Source organism: Falco rusticolus, chromosome 4 (assembly GCF_015220075.1).
Source record: "Falco rusticolus isolate bFalRus1 chromosome 4, bFalRus1.pri, whole genome shotgun sequence".
NCBI lineage: Eukaryota > Metazoa > Chordata > Aves > Falconiformes > Falconidae > Falco > Falco rusticolus.
In genome coordinates, this window is record NC_051190.1 from 38,502,466 (window position 1) to 38,523,164 (window position 20,699).

Sequence of the window (20,699 nt, forward strand, 5' to 3'; positions counted from 1 at the left end):
CCTCTCCCCCTCCCCTCTCTCTCTCCCCTCTCTCTCTCCCCTCTCTCTCTCCCCTCTCTCTCTCCCCTCTCTCTCTCCCCTCTCTCTCCCCTCTCTCTCTCCCCTCTCTCTCCCCTCTCTCTCTCCCCTCTCTCTCTCCCCTCTCTCTCTCCCCCTCTCTCTCCCCCCTCTCTCTCCCCCTCTCTCTCCCCCCTCTCTCTCCCCCCTCTCTCTCCCCCCTCTCTCTCCCCTCTCTCTCTCCCCTCTCTCTCTCCCCTCTCTCTCCCCTCTCTCTCTTCCCCTCTCTCTCTCTTCCCCTTCTCTCTCTCTTCCCCTTCTCTCTCTCTTCCCCTTCTCTCTCTCTTCCCCTTCTCTCTTGCTTTTGAAGAGGCACTGAGCTTTTGCAAAGGTAAGCTGAAGGTATTGAAAGTCACTGAAATAATGGTTGTGTAATACAGAAATACAAAACTCCATCTAGGGAAAATTGTGACAAACTACCTGCACTAAAAGTTTTCTTGCTCTTTGAAGGGAAAGACCTCTATCTTCACGTCCTGTCTCCTGATATGGACACTGGGAGGGATTACTTACTATGCATATAATGCAGACAAAATTCGATCCTTCTCTGTCATATCCCACAGTCTTTGGTTTACGCTGGCATTTATGTGCAGAAAGGCTCCAGTCAGCGAGAAGAAGCTAACTCGCGCTCTCTCTCTCTGTTGCAGTACACCATGTTTATGTGTTGCGCGATTCTGATCACCATTGTGCAGTATTGTAACTTCTGCCAGCTTAGCTCCTGGATGAGATCTCTGTTGGCAACCGTAGTAGGAGCAGTGCTTCTCATCCTGCTCTACATCTCCTTGTGTCCAGACAGGTGAGCATCACACCGTAGCACTCATAGACTGTGTTTGAGATGAACAAGTTTGGTTTCCCCCACCAGTGAAGTGAGGGTCTAATGCGTGGGATTTTAGTATCTGCCATGACTTTCTCTAGCATCTCGAACTTAATTATTTCATTTGGAAGAGTTCTGTGGAGTTCTTTTGAAGGACTTCAGGATGATATCTGAGAGACCTTTTCCTACAGGAAAGTCATCTGCTTTGAAATGACGCTGTCCTCAACTGATGTGTTACTAGGGCACACTTACTCTTACCAGACCCATAGAACTGCCTTTCACCATTTGTTTGTCGATCAACTTTATTAAGAAATTTCTGAAGCATTTGGTGCTGCCAGAGAGCCCAGTTGTTCCCCCACATCCCTCTGGATTTATTTTTGCCCTTAGGAACCATGTATCTTTCTTCCACCTGCTTCCTCAAGAGGCCTTCCACTGTGGAATGCAAGTGCTTAGATTTAATAGGATTATAATACCCTGTTTCCTTTCTCACTTTCCTGCCTTTTCAGAGGATGCTGCAAGATAGTAACCAGAGGAATCAAATTAATGCAGTTTCTGTGCGATAACCTTAAGACTTCTCAGTTTTTCTCTGATAGGCAATTTTCCCCCTAGGAGAACTTGTTTGCAGCGTTCTCCTTCTATTTCCTTGCAAAGAGAGTCAAGGGAGTCCTTCCAGCCATCCACTCCTATTGTCAAAATTTTATAATCAGCTTGCACTTCTGAGTGGCTAAAGAAATACCAAAGCCTTTGGCACTCTTACTATAGTGTGGACTTTGCAAGGACTTCTTATGCTAGATTATTCTGGTTCCTCTCCCTTCTTCAGAGGCCTGCTGAATCATATGGTGAAAAACCTGAAAAAAAACCCAAACAAACCAAAAAGAGTTTGCAGATACGTTTTGTGTGAGTATTTATTTAGTTTTTAATCCACCTTTCAAGTATCTTCAGTGTTCTCTTTTAATCTTGATCTAATTTATATGAAAAATGACAGGGAGAATAAAAGTCACCCCTTAACACGTGTTCACATCTGTAGTTTGGAAGTGGCTGTAAGGATTGTAGGAAGAAAGTCATTCCTTGGGGGAAAAAAACCAACAACTTGGAAGTGGAGTCAGTTGACAAACATTTTCTAGATCATACTAGACTAAAGAAAAATCCCTTTTTTGTCTGTCTGCAGAGTGCTCAGGCAAGGAGTATATGCCAGTTCTTCCTAGCGTCAGTGGAGGGAAGTGATGGTTAGCCTCTGGACACCTCCCCTTTCTCATCTTTGGTTTGCCCCTTCGGTTTTAGTTGCCCAGCTCACCTAACACCGTCTCTCCTCCAGGCACACCAGGTGACCCTCTCCCAGTAAGAAAGCTGACCTTCCACCCGTTGACTTTTGCCTTTGTAACACTGATGCTTTCACTGTCCAACCACCAGCTTCACCGAGAAGTTGGCCCCAGGTTGGGTTTTTCACAGAAGTTAGTGAAGAGCAAACCCTCGATGCCTTTTCTTGACTTCCTGGCTACTCTTCCATAATTCCCACCAAGCAGGGGTTCTTGGCGGCTCATTAAGCTACGTGCGTGCTGGGAGTCCGTGTGGAGCTAGGGCAGCATAACTAGATGTTGGTTCATGGCAGAGATTTTTAAAATAGGGTAATATAATACATTTGTAGTACCAAAATCTTCGTAGAAAGGCAGGCAGCCAAGCCAAAGCATGGAAAAATATCGTAGTGGTTGGCATTCCCTGAGCGATCATTTGACCAGACCGCTGTGCATCCATGACAAAGGCGTTTTGTCGCAGAAGAAAATCAGGTTTGGTGCCATAATTTTAACTTCTAATTCCTTATTCAAAACCCAAAACTCTAGAACGAATTATACGTGTGATTACTAAATCAGCTTGTGCATAAGCTCTTCATTAAGACTTTGTGCAGAAAACCAGACACAAACCCAGGGATTTTCCCTGCGTTTCAACTTTATTAAGGGAGTGGGAAAGGCTGTTCCTGAGCAGAGAGATGGAGGCTTTGGTTTTTTATCAGTTCATTGCATCAGCTTTTGCTGGCTACTAAAGGGGTGGTATGAATATTAAAGAAATGTTATCTTAAGAAACTTTGCTAATGATAGCATATTTCACCTGCAATGACTGTTAATGGACAAAGTACAAAAATCACAGAATATGTTGTTATTTCACCTTTTAAAAATAAACACTTAAAGTAATAGAGCTGTTGAACTGCAGATCTGAAAAAGTGATTTATAGAGTTGATCATGAACAAAAATAATATAGGTTGAATTAGTGAGACCCATAACTTTTTGTTTGTTAAAAATAACTTTTTTGTTTCTCTCTTATCATTAGTATGGATAATATTTTTTTATCACAGTGGTAATTGCAGCTTTATATGCATCACAGGCAAATCCGTTCTGCAGATTTCTTTACTTCTTTTTCCAAAAGTAACTAATCCTGGGAGTTGTAATACTTGGTTGTGGTAGAGAAATTGCAATGCAGGTAAACACAAAAATTGCTTGAACTACTTATTATTTTCTGTAATGTTATTTTTTAAAAATAGGCTCTATATTTGTGTGGGGTTTGGGTTGGGAGGGGTGTTGGGGTTTGTTTTTTAGTTTGGTTGGGTTTTTTTAATCTTTGTATTGTGTGATCAGATAAGTTGAAGGCATAACTGCATTTTAGAGTTCTGAAATTGCTTTCCCGTATTTCCAAGGTAAGATTGGATTGTTTAACAATTACTTGTTGCAGGCAACATCTTGGCTGCATTATCAACAGTTAACCTTTAGAGGTGTTTGCATCTCTGTCTGACTGGTTGCTTCATCCAGGCAAAAAGTGCAGATAAGTCACGTTCAAACAAAGTTTGTCTGAAGCTGATCAAGCGTGCAATGCAATTATTGGTCCTGCAGTCTACATAATAGAAAAGTTTAAAATGCCAACTGAAATTCTGGCAGGATGCTTTGTTTATTGCTTTAACTTTCTTTCTGAAATCAATGCTTTTTTGTTTCAGCTCCATGGAAACTTTTCATCTAGATTTGGCACAGAACTTTAGGTAAGCTTTATATAAAATTACCATCTTTATGTTAGAGATTGAAACATTTTCAGTCAATTATATGTAGCAAAATTTGCATCCACACTAACACACTTGGGAACTCAACAAATTGCTTCAGCAAGTTGTGTTTAAGCTCCTTGTGTACGTAATTTCCTTTACAGAGGACTTGGGTATGACCAAAAATCATCAGAGAGCTGATGCTGCAGCCACTGAGTCGTGTAATGTATTTTCTTTTTAAATTTGATTTCTAGGAAATAGAATGCTGGAGGAGCTATATGAAACAGCATCTATTTTTCTAGTAGTAGCAGTTTTTAAAGCATTATCTGTACATTATGAGCTATTTATTTGATTTCCTTGGTTGATTTGCACCATTCAGGAATATTCTGAGTTGAATGCTGTCCACAGCTGGCCAGGTGAGAATTTTCTGTGGTAGAGGAGCTTCAGCTGAAAAAGCTGGCTGTGCAGCCAGCTGCCTTCACCGGGATGGAGACACGCTGGCGATGACAGCCTGGGCGCTGTCTGCCACCCTGAGCTCGCTTCAGCGGAATAGCGAGTCATAGCATTGAGAGCAAGTGAAATTTTATCCCCCAGACTTTTAAACAACCAAACAAAAATCTTTTCCTGGATTATTATTAATAGCCCCTTATAAATAAACATCTTAAAGATTCACTCTGATTATTTTAGTGTTGTGTTTCTTACGGTTTTATTGCAAGTTTTGCAATACCATTTTAAAAGTAATTTTATTGGTCTTTGGTATTAGAAAAGTATGTGTTTACTAGTTACAGATTTGGGGGCAATAATGGGGCAGTGTTGCACTTGATTGAGCTAATAACCCTGGGAATATGTGACTCAGTAATTCATCTAAACAAATGTGTATTCAGGAGCACGTTGCTTTTACTGAGAGTATGTATTAGAACAAAATTACAAATTACTTTTTAAAAAATGTCATCTACATGAATGCTGTTCATTCAGAAAAACGTGGTTTTTAAGCACAGAGAGATAGTAACTCTGCTTTCTAAGTATATGTTAGATACTTATTCACCAAGAAGTTAGCACTTACCACCACGTTGGGGGTTTTTTTGGGGTTTGGTTGTTTTGTGGTTTGTTCGGTTGGTTTGTTTTTTTCACATGGGTTTTCCTTTTTGTGTTGTTTTGATTCATGAAAGATAACTTCATTTTCATAACAGAAATCCGGTTTGCTAAATCCAGGATGGAAAATTAAAGCCAAAAGCATAGAGGTGGCTTGATTTTTGGGTAAACTAGAGCACTGAAGGAAATTTGCTGAAAAGGCAGTGAACAAAATATTAAAGCATGGTGATCACTGGAAGTAATGTCTTAGGATTAGCCTGAGCTTGGATCCTTACCGATTTATTAGTTTGTGAAATCGCCGAATCTCTTGTGCTGCTCGGAATGACAAATGCCTTGCCCAGCACTGACAACAGCTTAGCAGGCTCCTGACCAGCTGCTAATCACTAATAAATAATTCATTCTGCCTTAAATAATTGACAGCCCAGCCTTCCACTCAGAGACTTTTCTACATCATCATTTATTAGAAATCTGTCAAAAAATTAGCTATCAAGCACTGTTTGCATGCAAAGATTTTTCTTCCATAAACATAGCATATAACTTTTAACTCATGACAAGCGAAGGTAAGAGTGGGTAAGAAACCAAACCATGCAGACATTGTTATTGCAAAAGGGCATGGAGCGCGCTCTGCCCGCTTTGCAAATCCTGCCTTGCGAGTTAAATGCTAAATAAGGCAGTGATCGAAATACCTCGCTCATAAAACATTTCTAAACTTCATTTTTAACTTTTAATGATGAGGTGTACTAGATTTGTGTATGTCGCTCCTTCAGCTGGGGAAAAAATGCATGGATCTTGTGCATGAGTTAATGCTGCGTAGCGCTGCCCTTGCTGCGTGTCGTCAGCGGTTCCGTCAGGTTACTTGGTCACTGTCCCTGTTTGAATGCTGGAATTGGATCAGTCCAGCTTGATCTTTGTTAACAGTCCAGCCTCCACTGATCTGAAGCTGCCGAAACTTGAACACCGTTCTTCTAAGTGTTGGATATGGATATTAAAAGGGAGAATTATGAGTTAATCCTATTCTGTTTCTACCATTAATTTGCAACAGAATTTGGCTTCTCTTTTCAGGGTTCTTTTCAGGTATGTTATCGTGTACCACATTTCTAGAGTTCTGTGCAAACAGAATTTCCCCTTTTTCCTGGTGATGGACTAACAAAAAGTTGAAGCTCCCTTACCCTAACAAACTTTTTGGCTGTTTCTTTCTCAATTAAATAAATAAGGTTCCTTGCTTACCCCAATCAGTGCAAAAGCTTTACCTGTCTTCTAAGAGGGCCAGACAAACTTATTTGTTTTGCATGCCTTTAATGAGGTTATTTCCTTTTCTTGATCAAGAATTGAGATAGTTATTAATGTTGCATGAGAAGAGAGACACTGGTAATGAAGTCTTAGCACCGAGTTCGTCTCTGGACTGTCCACGCTATGCTCAGTAAGTCAAAATATGGAATTTGCCTTGTTTTCCAGACAGACCAGCTCTTCATCCAGAAAGAGACGTGACCATGAACTTTGTCTTTTAAGCAGGAAATATTTCTCATTTTTGTTCATGTCTTACCCCAGAGCAGGTAGGGTGTATCATCTTCCAGCCTGACTGCTCGAGGAGGAGCAGTGGGGGGCCACTTGAGGTGGAATGCTAAAATCACTTGGTGGCAGAGGGGGTTTATATGCACCCACTGTACGTTCTTCATCGAAAGCTGCGGTTTGATTCCCCTTTTCCACGCTGTTCCGCCATTGCATTCTTAAAAGATTTAGCAGGCATGCATCCTCTTTAAATATAGCAAGATATCCAAATCCAAGCATAGGTTACTGGCTCAGAAGCAAAATGGCTTTCCAGAAATCTTTATAAGTGGAAAGCCATTATCTTTTATGATTTGTGATCAAGCCAAAGGAGATTCTATCTCTGGAGCTCTCACTCGTTCCATATTCAACACACAGCCTGGATTAAGATGCCAAGTTAATAGTTAGGCATCTGTGCCAGGAAGCACTTCACCAGTTTGAGTTAAAGGAACATTGTCAGCTGAAGATTTCAATTTGAATGATTTTAAAAATCAGTTTTCTGCTGCAGCACCTCATAAAAAGTAGACCTTAAAAAGATATGGGTGTGTGTGAACCTTTCTGTTGGGGGGGGGGGGGCGGGGGGCAGGCATTCTTCTTTTCATTCTAAAGGGTAGCTTCAGGTCATCTGCTAACTGACTGTCTAAGATGATTTATGGTCCTGTAGGTCCTCTAACCTGGTCGCCGCAGCATCCAGAAATTTGATTTCCAAATGAGTAAGATGTAATTGCTCCCTCCTTCAGGCTGGCATCGTGGCTTTTTGTACTAATGCTCATAGCAGTCACATCATGATCAAAAACGCCTGCTCTGGAAAAGATACTGCATCTTCTTTTTTTGAGATACTAACCCATTACCTTATTAATGAAATCAGGTCAGCTTGCAAGTGAGTCACTCGTTTCACATGCAGATCTCTAAGGTTGTACGCCCACGTGGGAAACAAGGTCAGGCCAGCACTTGAGGATATGATTGAGAGCTCGCAGATGCCAGTACTTCAGGGTGGTGAATGGAAGGCAGCAGTTTCTGCTTAAAAGGCATATTTTGCGTTCAACATGAGCTATTTTCTGTCACGTAGAATTTGTGGGGCTTGCCTCATTCATTTAAGAGGAATTAAAGTACTTTGAGGAGTATTTTGTACAATAAACTTTAAATAAAAAGCCTTTAATAACTTAAATAAATCCCTGTGGCAGGGACGTTTGATGTTAGAGCAGATTACCTGGATCAAACTCGTACTCTCAAAGGATAACATGTCATTGCTCAGATCTAGCAGATCTCTTCCCATAAGATACAGACAATAATGAACTATTCTGAGAAGAACCTGAATCGTACTCCTTAACTGAGAGTCATTCCTCATCTTCTCCAGCCTTACTTGTTTTCTAAGATCTTTTCTCTTCCTTATCCTCCCTCTGGTTTGTTTTATAAGCCTATCAAATGGGGAGGATATTTTGCCACCTGCAAAACAGGAGCAAGGATTGTATTTCAGGGTTGTTACCATGCTAGTCGTTAGTAACTTGGGCCTTTCTCTTAGCCTCTGACTTGCCTTTCTGGGGAGAAAATGGCATAGGTTCATAACAGAGGTTCTGTTGAGAAAAGTAGTTGTAAGGGCGAAAAGAAGGAGTCTTAGTACAGCAATGCACCAGCAATTACAGGAACCTGATAGCAGGAAGCTATTCTGTGAGTTGGGAGTAATCTCCTCCTTTCACTCCTCCCTCGTGTTTTTTTCTTAATATCAAACCAATAAAATGAATATACCTTCACTTCTCTGGGAGAAGTATATTTATGGCTGAAAACAAAAGGAGTAATTTCCAGCATAATGTGTGGGCTTATCTTTAATCTGAAATTCAACCTGTAAGCTCTCTAATTGTAAATATTTTACTTACTGGAAACTTTTTCTCCTATAGGCTTACTCTGATAAAAGCTAATAGATACAAACAAAGGCCATAGCATGTACAAATGTTTTCAGAGATTGTGCACATTCATCTGTTTCACAACTGTGCTTTGGTTTTGCTTCATCATGCTTTCATGCTTTTCTGTCGATCAGATATTTGAGGATGAACATTTAGAAAAAGAAGCTGGGTCTGTAATATAGCTCAGTTGCTGAAATGTCTGATTCAGTTTTAGGAGTGGAAGCATATCCCCCGTGGAGGTAAAGAAACAAGCTGAACTTAGAAACGTTTTCACATGTTACAGAAACAGCCTTCTTTTCTTTAGCTGTTGCTACAGTTGCACTTTGAGTTTTAATCTCCTACCTTCATGAGAGAAATACAGAGGAGACACCAAGATAGGGGTTGCCTTTTGTTTTTTGCAAGGAGAAAGGTTGGTAGGATGCTTTCCCTTATCAAACCATCTCTTAACTTGATCCATTTCAGCATTATCAAATCTTCAGCTTTGGCATGATTTTATAGAAAAAATTGCAGTTAAGCGACTCCAGAAATCACTGCATGTCAATCTGTCTGGGTTTAGACTTAGTTTTTAGGATTGCATAGGTGGTGTCTTCTCAGATTAAATTTGTGCCTTTCCATCTCTTTGGAAAGTTGAGATCATAGCCTGCAGATGTCTTCTCGTTAGGGGCGGTTTGGCACTGGAAGCATGCTCCATCACTGCTTCGTAATCTGCACAGGCAGCAGACAAATTGTCGAAAGGATTTGAAATACTACTCTCAATCTGTGCGAGACATGAAATGTTTTTTCTTTTTTTTAATATTGGCACTTTGAGAAACTTCCTCTGCCATAAAAAGCTTCAGTGGTTTTAGTGTACAAAAGATGCCAACCCAGAGCTCCACATCCTTCACTTTCACGCAGTTCTCCATGAAGTGTCTTGCCCAGGGTTACCCTCTTCCAAAACCTTCACGTGTTAACGGTAAAGGCGCACTGCGAGGGTCACTGGTCTGCCAGGAGCAGACAAGGGAGAGGCGTTAGGAGTATAAAGCAGATGTTTCTGAATACTGGAGGTAATACAAAAAAAAGACAAATTCCACAAAATTTACACATGCCCCTGCCATGCAGAATAGATGTGCACACATATATCCACATACAGAGGCATTATTAAGCATTTTTATATACATATTTACATGTAGTGCTTTTAGTTATGTATTTATAGTGATAACTGTTTCCTTGGTGAAGTCCTTAAAATAGGACTATCGTAAAGGCTGGGCAATTTCTGTGTTGCTGAACCTGATGAAATCCCATTAAGGAGGTACTCGGTGAGTTTAAGAATGAATTTAATTCCCTAGCATGCTTAACAGCAGATAAATTTATCAAAGCAGATTTTATAATTCAATGTATAAGGTACACTTCTTTTTCCAGCAAAGGATTTCTAACTGTGCAGCAGAAATGGCAGTGCCCTAACTCTGTGGGTTTTAAACGCACCTTTCATGTTCTTCCCTTTCTTCTGCTTCCAGCTCCAGAAAGGGTCCATGCGGCAACAGCTCGGTGCCAAACGACACGAAGAGGCCAGCAGACCTGATCGGTCAGGAGGTGATTCTGGTTTCCTTCCTTCTGCTTCTCCTGGTGTGGTTTCTGAACCGAGAGTTTGAGGTTAGTTACCGTCTCCACTACCATGGAGATGTGGAGGCTGATCTTCATCGCACCAAAATTCAGAGCATGAGGGATCAGGCTGACTGGTTGCTGAGGAATATTATTCCGTACCATGTGGCTGAGCAGCTGAAGGTTTCCCAGAGCTATTCCAAAAACCATGACAGCGGCGGAGTGATCTTTGCAAGTATCGTGAACTTCAGTGAGTTCTATGAGGAGAACTACGAAGGAGGCAAAGAGTGCTACAGAGTCCTGAACGAACTGATCGGGGATTTTGACGAGCTGCTGAGCAAACCACATTACAGCAGCATTGAAAAAATCAAAACGATTGGGGCAACCTACATGGCCGCTTCAGGACTGAACACCTCGCAGTGTCAGGACAGCAACCATCCCCATGGACATCTGCAGACCCTTTTCGAATTTGCCAAAGAAATGATGCGCGTGGTGGATGACTTCAACAACAACATGCTGTGGTTTAATTTTAAACTTCGGATTGGCTTTAACCATGGCCCCCTCACCGCTGGGGTCATCGGCACCACTAAGTTGTTGTACGACATTTGGGGTGACACTGTGAACATTGCTAGCAGGATGGACACCACTGGCGTCGAGTGTCGCATACAGGTGAGTGAGGAGAGCTACCGCATCCTAAACAAGATGGGGTATGACTTTGACTATAGGGGGACAGTCAATGTGAAGGGGAAAGGTCAGATGAAGACCTACCTTTACCCAAAGTGCATGGACAATGGGATCGTGCCACATCACCAGTTGTCTATATCTCCAGACATTCGGGTTCAAGTGGATGGCAGCATTGGGCGATCTCCGACAGATGAGATTGCCAACCTGGTGCCTTCTGTACAGAATTCTGATAAGGTAGCCCACGGCACAGATAACTCGGAAGCTGAGGACATCCTTCCTTCCGCCAAGAAGCTCCAGAAAGATGCGGTGAAAGCAGAGGAGAGGTGCAGGTTTGGCAAAACTGTGGAGAAGACTGACTGTGAGGAAGCGGGAACTGAGGAGGTCAATGAACTGACAAAGCTAAATATCTCTAAGAGTGTATGATGCACTGTCAGAGTTGCATGAAGTGCTCTGTCAATAGAAACACAAAGACATTTGCAATTGGCAGTTTTCTTTTTCAAGAGAGACCTTCTCAACACCTGGGTTGTACGTTTGTTTTCATTTCAGCGCCTGGTGCTGTGTGGATCACAGCTCCTCAGGGCTTGTTTTCATCCATCTCTCTCCTCCATGCCCCAAATCACATCCCAAGCTCCCCAGCTCCCTGTGCAACCATCTTACAGCTGAGTAGAGGATATTAAGTGCCTTCAGATATACTCCATTGGACTCCCTGTCAAGGTACAGAGGCCCCAAGTGAAATCATAGCTTTGGGTATTTATCTAATTTTAAGAAAAGAAAAGCTGTGGTTATATCATTTTTATTGTTGTTTCTCACAAAACACTTTTTTTGGCTAATGCAACTCCTTGGGTTTTTTATATCTCTCTGAACAATGTTTTACTGTTATCAGACCTTTTGTATGTAAACACACAGACAAATGTGCATGTATCTACCATATGAGACTGACATAAAGTGCCAGTAACGTACCACGAGAGAATGTCTTGGCAAGGGGGTGACACGATTTGACTCTGTGTTGGGCTGGAGGAGTTCTGCAGTGGCTCAACATTTAGTTAGAGTAGGCTGAACAACTGCTGTAGTTTTATTCTCCTTTACCAATGCTTTCTTCAACCTTAATGTGCCATTGTGTGCTTTGGATACACTTCTTTTCCATATAGCCAATGAGTTACTGATATGTGGGAATGGAATAAGGGTTCGGACATCACCAGCTCTCAGGACAGGTTTCCAGAAGCAGACGAGCGACCACGAGAGTGTTAAAATTCAGGTCTTACAAGTCTAAAGCAGTTTCATGTTACTCCGAACGCTAGCTGAATTTGCGAAGGTAGGTGAAGTTGGTATTTCTAAGCTGGTCTGATTTGAGAGAGAGAGAGAGAGAAGCGAAATAAATGTTTTGGGAATGCCTTTATTTATTTATTTATTTTATTCCTGGTTTTATTTTGTTTGGGGGGTTTTGTGTGCGGAAGGGATCAGGAGAGACGAATTGTTAATTGTTTTAATACAAATAATAAGATGGTGTTTCAGCCTCTTTGAACTACCAACCACTGTGAGGATGTTACCTAGGCAATATTTGTTTCAAAGCTGGTGAAACTTCCGAAGCCACCAAACACAGTTGAGTATCCCAGCTTCCCTCTGTACTGAATCAATGGTGCTGCACAATATTTTTCAGGATTTTTCCCCCCTACACTGTGCTTTTGCAGCAGGGAATAGAACAGCATGCTCCCTGTGTGCCACTGAAAGCAGGAACAGGGAAAACAGTCCTTTCTAGTGAGCTGAGAAGCACAATAATTTCCCGGTCCTGCAGATGACTCTGCAGGTCCCTGGGACCGGAGCCCTGCCGGGAGAGCAGGAACCTGCTTGCACAGAGGGAACTGCAGGACGGGGGCCTTAGGCGATACCAGTTTGCCCTCTGCATGCTTCCATCACCTCCTTCACTTAGATTTGATGCCCCCCTTTGCATAATATTGATTATTCAATTATTCCAGTCCAGCTAACACTTCGTGACACCAAATAAAGTGAAAGAATTTTTATGCCCAAAATAAGTTCATTAGCTGGGGGAGAGCTGGTGAAATGCAGTGCTGTGCTGTCTGCGTATTGGTGTGGGTTTGAATTCTTTCTTTCCACCTGAACTCAAGGCAGAATATATTGATACTTCTTTTTCATCCCTATGTGATTTTTGGAGTTTGATAACAAATATATACGTTGTGAAGTTCCTATTCAGCTGTTCAAGATCCGTCTACACTCCACGGTCAGCATGGAGCCCTTGAAGCCTTTGTCAAGTGCAAATCTGTGAGATTTCTGGATCTCGGTTAGTTAAACAAGACTCTGCACTCTGTTCTCACAAAAGCTGCTGTTTATGCATGTCTAAATTGTGTTTGATAGGAAAGCTATTAAAAATTAATCTTACTTGCTCGATCTGCCAGCACACAAAAACCCCAGGGGATGCTCATCCCCGTACCCTTCTGCCGCAGGTGCTGTAGCCTGTTTGGGGGCTGTTCCTGGCTAGCAACAATAGAAGGTTTTTATTAGTGTGCAGTTTGACAGCAGCTTTCCTTCTCCACAGATTAAAACTAGACCCCCTTCTGCCCCCCTGCCCGTAGTGGGTTGCACGTCCAACTTTCAGGTAGTATAATTCTGCAAATACCTCTTGCATCTGAAGAATGTATTCTTGAAACCATTCGTAGGGTTCTCGTTTCAGTTAAGTATGTGTCAGTATTCCTTTTCTTACAATAGAGGATTTAAGGTGGTCCAGAATTGTTTACATGCCTTCTAGTGTTATATTAGTGTCTCAAAGTGGTTCAAACCTTTCTCCCTCTCACTTCTTTCTCCCGATGTTATAGACAACTCAATCCAGCATTTCTGTCTCATTGATCAGCTGTTTGCAATGGCAGAGTTGCAGTCAAGACGCGCCGGCTTCTCTCTCACGTGAGACGCTGCACAATAACTAAACCTCCACCAACAGCCCTGCATCCAGTGAGAGGTTTGCACCCTGTGGTTAAACCTGGGAGGGGAAGGTGCTGGAGTAGGGCCCCAGACCCAGCGCGCCTTCCTTCTCATTATTCAAGCAATGCACTGCAGAATACAAAAGCCTCATCCTCCAGCCTATAAAGTAAATAACGCTCCCATGCTGTCGCGGTACGGTGCTGTGGGAGCACTGTTGGTTTTATGATAACATTAGAATACCAAAAAAAAAAAAAAAAAAAAAAAAAAAACCAACAAAAAAACAGGGCCTCTTTTTTGCTGGCACTAAGCAAATGAAATGACTGAGGACAGAAGTATTAGTGGACTCTGAAATCAAGGGCTGTTGTCTGCTCTGGGAATTGCCGGCGATGTTCCTCTGCCTTAACTCTGAAGCTGGGAAAAAGAGTCATGAACAGTTGAGTAAGTAGTGGTACCCCTGTTTGCTTATTGCCTCCGGGACAGCAGCAAGCGTTCAGCAGCTGGGACTGCAGGTCTCCTTTTGGAGGTTTTAAATCTTTTCTTTAACGCAGCGTAGTAACGAAATGAAGAAGCTAAGCTCTCAGCCTGTGCTCTGGAGAGTGAGATTTTCCCAGGTACAAGAGGAAGGAGAGACCTGTTTTCTGTTGTAAAACAGTGGGAGCTCAACCTTTACACCTTCCCTTTACACCTTTGAAAAGATGTCCCAATACTTGCAAAAATTACTCCGGAGGCGTGTTTAATGGCGTTGTGCGGTTCTGCATTCCTCTCTGCAGCCGTGACACGTGTGCGGTTGTGGGAGGCCGTGATCAAAGTTCATTTCATCAGAATATCTTTTGTGCTTGTTCTGTTAGTGCCAGCACAGTTGGAACACGGTGTAAGAGCTGAGGAGCTGGCCAGGTACCTGGAAGTGTATTCTGCAAGAATAGTCAGCGCATTGCTGCGCTTCCTATTTTTAGGGTGTTTTAATGGTGGTGATTTAAAAATCATCCGGGGGGTAGGGAGGGTGGGAAGATTGCTGAATATTTTTGCTAGTCCCCTGTGGCCTTCTGCCATGGTTCACTTGCGAGAGCTGCTCTAGGGCATAGAGTAATGAGGAATATGCTGAATATTTTCTGCAGTGTGATCTTAATTTTCTGTGAACACACCAAAATGCTTATTTTTCTCCCAGTGACTTCTGTGAGACAGATTTCTCATTCAGAAACAAGTTATATGGCATTCCCGTCGACTGACTTAGGGCGTTTATGATTTTGAGAAGAACAGATTTGCCTATTGTGTCCCAGGATTTGGGGCCATTTGCTGGAGGTGACACGAGTGCTGTGAGCAGGGCGGGATGGTGCCACTGCCCGACTGCAGCTCCTGCTGTGTCCTAATACAGAGCGCAGGAGGGTTTCAACGTGACAAAATGAGGGGGGGGAGAGGATGGACTCCCAAGGGCTTTACAAAAAAATAAGTATTTGCATACTCTTACTTCAGGGCTAAAACACAGAAAGGAGGCGCCTGGAGCGAAAATGAAAGGAGCTATAAACCAAACACTGTACCCATGCTAGCTTTTAGCTAAAGAAGAGCTTATTCTTGATGAAAGAGCCAAGCTTTTAGAGTATCTAGCATTTTAAAATTGCTAAGTCTAACCTGTTTCTAAAACTTCAATTCTGAATACAGCAAAAAAAACATGTTGCCAGGGAGCAGTTAATAACTTCATGTCTTTATTTTGCAACTTCACAAGAGGCTGGGAGCACCTGAGGTTGGGTATAATGCGATCGGCTGTTTAACTGTGCAGCTTGTGTTGGGTTCTTTTGCCAAATTTAAAGACCGTGTCTGTTTTCTCCCTTCTTCCCTGCTGTGGTGGTGTTTGCTCGGTCTGGATGGGATGCGCGGGTGGTTCTTGCCTCCTTGTTCCTCACCTTTGCGAAACTGTGTCTTCCGCATTGCACAGCGGCGGCTGAGCTCTGCTGCTGCCAGGTCATGGCTTCAGATGTGGCTTTTGCTGCTGTTTGCCTCTGTTTCCTAATACAAAGGGCAAGAGCCCGTTTGCTTTGCTCTCTTGGTCCGTTTGTCCGGTCACGGCTGCAGCTTTCTCCCTGTGGTGGTGTTCAGCTGCTTGACAGAAAACACAGAAGAGCAGCAGGCACATCCCAACAGTTAAACTATGAATTCTGTGAAAAAACACATTCTTCATCACGCCAAAAGCGGGTAATAAAACTTTTTTCCCACTTTTCTAAGTGTGCAAAAGCAGAAGAGGGTAAGAAATAAAATCAAGTGTTTGCTGTCAGCTCTGGGATTTGCTGAAGCAGCATTAAGTCCTGTTTTAGTTATATTACAAAACTGCTAAAAACGCAATAATTATTTATTGACGTGACTTTCCCAATTGCTGAAAATGTCACAGATGTGGTGTGACTGTAAATGCAGAATGATTTTCATGTGGAAAGAAAAACAGCCAAGGTAGAGGTGCGGGGATCCCCCAGAGCTGCGGTGCTTCCATCTCGATGCCCAGGCAGCTGTGAAAACCCGCGTGGGGTCTCAGAGTAATCCTGAGCCTTGGCTAGCTGGGTGTGGAACATCGATTTCGGCAGGAAAGTCATTCATTCCAGTGGTTTTTTTCCTTTTGAGTTCTCTATACAGGCTGTAGCAGTCCTTGTTTTGATTTCTAGGGGAGCAGCATTTAAGGGGGGGAAACTGGCATTGCTGCTTGCGGTCGCTGAGGCTGTCCTCTGCAGGCAGTGCCGGCGGGACTCCGCAAGGGCCTGCAAAATCCTTGGAAATCGTAACCAACACAGAATTCCTGCAGACGCTGTAGCTGTCCAGGATCTAGTTTGGGCACTTCAGTGGTCTGAAGATTTTTTTTCAGTCGAGCTGTGGAACCTAGACAGTTTTCTGCTAAAATGTACCAAAAATGGGAAGGAGGCAGGCGAGCTGGAAGAGCGCGGTCTGCAGAAAGGCAGCACGGGCGGTGCGGGATGCAGCGTAATGATGGGGTTTGGCTGGCGCGGCAGATGGACACGGCATGGGGGATGCTCGGTACAGTAACACATGCTTCCAGGTCTGAAATCAGTGAGAAAAGAAGGTGAATGCGAAACAAGGCTGATCTTTAATTTCCAGGTGTGATGGCTTTGCTGGGCTGCTGTGGGGGAAGGTTTGTCGGTGTGGAGCAGAGCCCTGGCTTCCCAGCAGGCTGAGCAGTGCAGGTTTTCTGTGATCAGGGATCAGGATTCTGGGATCAGGGAGCCTTGAGGTAGGCTTGCTTGGTTGGTTGTTTTTTTTTAAATCTGCTTTAACGCCACCCTCTGAACTCTGTCCAGAGCGATGAGAAGGAGTGTCGTCACTGAAAATGGGGCACCAGGAGCTTACTGCATTTGTCAGAGTTCATTTGAAATCAAGCATCAGACTAAAGAGGTTCAAGTAGAAAATAAAATAGGGGTGAAATACATTTTGTCTTAACAGCAGCTCAGTTAGAGTGGTGCCATGGGGAGGAGTTTTGAGGTGCTTCATAGACACCGGGTAAAGCTCTGGTAGAAAAAACGAGTAACGCAAGTGTTCTGTATAAAACCTTTTTCAAGTCTTTATTGGCAAACTAAACCTGTCTTCAGCCCAGATAAGCAACGGGCTGTACAGTGTGTGCAGAAATAATTGCTCCTTGCCTTCGAGATCAATGTTAGCTTTTGAGAAAGAAGGTTTGTTTGGAAAAAATAGATCGGTAAAGATATTTAAAGCTTTTTTCCCCGGTCCCTTATTGTAGCTGCTAAACATTTGCTCACCTAACCAAGCCTCCCAGTCCAAGGCTGGAGAGGAGCAGGAGGCAGGCACGCGGTGTTTGCATGCACGCTGCTCCAGATACAATAGTTTTAACATCCTTTTTAGCAGCTGTTCCGCATGCATGTCTCCAAGTTGGAAATTGCTGTCGAGGAAGTAGTAGTTCATGTATTACACTTCTGGAGAGGCCCCGAGGCTGCTGTCAGCTCCTTGCATCTTAGCCTTTACGTGGCTCGTTCTGTTCTGCCCTTGTTTTCTGGCTCACTGCAACAACACGTTTTTTAATGTCCAGAAGTTGGAGCATTCTCTGAATCTGAAGAACTGCAGAGAAGGTCGTGGCTGGGAACAGTTACTAAAATTTTAAGTTTCAGCTCTAACCAGTGGTGCTTTAAGCAATCTGTCATCTGGCGATGCACCTCGCCCGCTGCAGGGCCAGTCAGAGCCCAGCGTCCCAGCGGGTGGCTGCTGCTTGCACGTCCCTGATTTGAGCATCGATTCTCAAATCCTCCTTCGGATGAGTCAAAACAAAGTGACTTTTTTGAGTTTTTCCTTCTTTTCCTCCCTTAGTCACTGATATCTTTGCTTGTTTCTGACTTAATGCATTGGCTGAATATTAGTTCGCACTTGAAAGGCTGTTTGTATCGATGCCTTGTTGAAAGATTTAAGCTCAGGGCAGGAAAAAATGCAGGTGTGGTACATCTGCGGGTGCATCCAGAGGGAAAATGCCTCTTTAGCATCTTTGAAACTTTTTGCCTTTATTTGAGTGAGACCAGGGCTTCATTTGTGGTTTATTTCTGATAATAGTTGTATAGCTCCCATCTTGCTATTGACCCTAGGAATTGTCTGAAGGAGGGGGTTTGCCATGGTGCAGTGCTCTGTTCTGCGTCGCTGCCTGAACTGGTGTTTGGCCAGTGTGCGGGTACCGGCACTGTCCCGCTGGCACCATCAGGCATTTCTCTTCACGGGCAGTAGCTCAGGAGTCCACAGTTGCCAGAGTAACCCTCTCCCCAGTTTAATTTCTTCTCGTTTTCAGAGACCATGTTGAGAGAGGGAGATAAATACAGAGACACATATATGCCAAGAGAGAGGCTTGTTATACCCTACTGCGAGTACAGCTTTAAACTTCCAAAGTAATAAACTCTTTAAAAGCCAAGAGCCTTAACAACTCCAAACATCTGCTGAGAGACAAAACACGGTTTCAGGTTTGCGCTGAGTATTTGGGAATTTCTTCTGCTCGATGGCAGGTGCCTCCTGTTTGCGAGGAGGCGGCGGCAGCAGCCAAAGATGAGAAGGACCTTGGCCACCCTCACCCAGTTACCCGGGAACAGGTAGACAGGCTCCCCCCTCGTGCTCTCAGGAACGTCACCGCGCTCCCCTAGAGCTGGTGTGATGGCTTTATATATTGTATCACTCTGAAAAGCTCCCTCTCCCCATGAAACAGTATTTTTAACTTAGTGTAAAACGTGATCTTTGCTGGCGGCAGGGGCTGGATTCCTCCTTTCCCTGCCCGCAGCGTCTTTTGCTCCTGTGGGACTGGGATGGAGAGGGCAGGGATGTAGATGACTGGCAAGCTGGGTGAGTTGGGAAGGAGCTGGACGTGCCCCTGGAGCTGAAGAGCTGCCGTGTCAGTCCCAGAGCAGTGCCTGGGCAGCGGCGGGCTGCTGAGCCGCCCGTGCAGCGGGCGAGGTGGCCGAGGTCTGGGGGGCTCTGCTCTGGGGACAGCGTCCCGCTGCCCTGCTCGGTGGGGCTGGCCCACGGTCAGCCCAGCGGCAGCCGGCTGCCTGGCTAAATAAGTCTTCCCTGCCGGCCTCTTGGTTTTGTTTCACGTTTTCAAGTGAGCAAATTTCAGCTGGTTATTGAACCCCCTGCGCTACAACCCGAGGCGCTGCCGTCTGACTGCTGGGGCTGGGGCTGCTGGGGTTGGGGTTGGGTGTCTCCAGCCCGGGTTCATACAGTGTTACGCCTACACGTGTGCCGGTGTAAGCAGCCACTGTGCACCCGGGGCTGCGGCACCCGATCACAAACACGCTGCGAGAAGTTATTTTTTTTATGGGAGAAGCTCAAGCCGGGGTCGGCTTTGGTTCCCAAGCGGCTGTCGGCTGGGCGGCGGCGCAGACCCGGGAGCCGGAGCAGGCTCCCAACCATCCCATGCTTTCGTTAGAAGCTGCCTCGACAGTATTACCCAAGACTTCAGCACTGCCTGTCCTGGCATAAGCACATACGGAGATGGTATAGAAAGCGTTAATTGAGAACGCGATCGAAACGTTAGTGAATCACGAGTTGAAACATGAATTGAGAACAGTTTCCAGTTAGAAAGAAAAAAAAAAGAAAAAACAAAAAGGCAAATGGAGGTATTTTGAAGTCCCCAGGTTAGCTGGAAATTGTTTCTTCATCATCTCTCTTTCCTTCCCCTTCCCAGCCCGGCAAAGCCTGCGCTCCCTCCCTGCTCCCCTCCCTTCTTGCCAAAAGAGAGAGACCCGGGCTGTTTACACGCCGCTGGGGGAAGCTGGCAGCTTCTGCTGGGGGCTTTGCTGGGGGACGGCGCTTCCTCGCAGCGGCTTCACTGTAAATATTCTGCCTATGCTTCGTTGACAAATCCGAAATGGAAAAAAGTTGTATCTGTGAAATATTAAGCTATATATGTATATAGATAAAACGCGTATTATCTCTGACTCGCTACTACGGCTCTGTAATCAATTGTATATTAAACTGTTTTACTGTATGGCAGATCATTTCACGCTATCTTAGATGTAGAAAAGCTGAGAAAGTAATTCACAATACACTATGTCAACTTAAAATTGGTTTGCTTTTTTATTTTTGCTCCAGCACGACTTCAGATGCACCCCTGTGCCATTTGCACATTGTCTTGAAGAATAATAGTTTGGAACAGAAATTTTTTCAGCCCTTTGTTTTGGATCTGGCTCTTTACAATGTTTCTTTGATAAATCACGAAACCACCGAGTTAATTTTTGATGAGGTGCATATTTGGAAGGCATGTTAAATGCGGAAGGAATTTGTCCCATAGACCCGCTGCACTCTCATGTGTTGGCTGGCGGTAAATGACCTTCGTGTTCCTGTGGCCAGCTGAGAAGATGACTCCTTCTGAATTTTTCCTCATTTTAATACTGCTCTAAAGCTTTGGGAAGGTGGCAACACCTCTGGAGCCATTGTATTGTCACTGCTGGCTGTGGCCAGAGGTCTCAGCAGAGAGCTTTTCCACACAGGGAGCTTGCTTTGGCCAAAACCAGGGATGAATTTTAAATAGTTGTGTTTTTCTTTAGCAGACAACATTGACGGTTTATTCTGGAATACCAGTGCCTTGTTCAGATAGTCTTAA

The 20,699-nt window shown here is 44.0% G+C and overlaps 1 protein-coding gene across 2 annotated transcripts in view; it reads left to right on the forward strand.

Moving 5' to 3' along the window:
- The window catches only part of ADCY9 (adenylate cyclase 9), a 97,709-nt gene extending 77,625 nt beyond the window's left edge, over positions 1-20,084 (forward strand). For both annotated transcript variants that reach the window (XM_037382598.1, XM_037382597.1), the window contains 3 exons: positions 702-850; positions 3,849-3,890; positions 9,919-20,084. In XM_037382598.1, coding sequence (XP_037238495.1) covers positions 702-850; positions 3,849-3,890; positions 9,919-11,110 — 1,383 coding nt within the window. In that variant the 3' untranslated portion in view covers positions 11,111-20,084. The remainder of the gene's footprint in view (positions 1-701; positions 851-3,848; positions 3,891-9,918) is intronic.
- Positions 20,085-20,699: the final 615 nt, after the last annotated feature.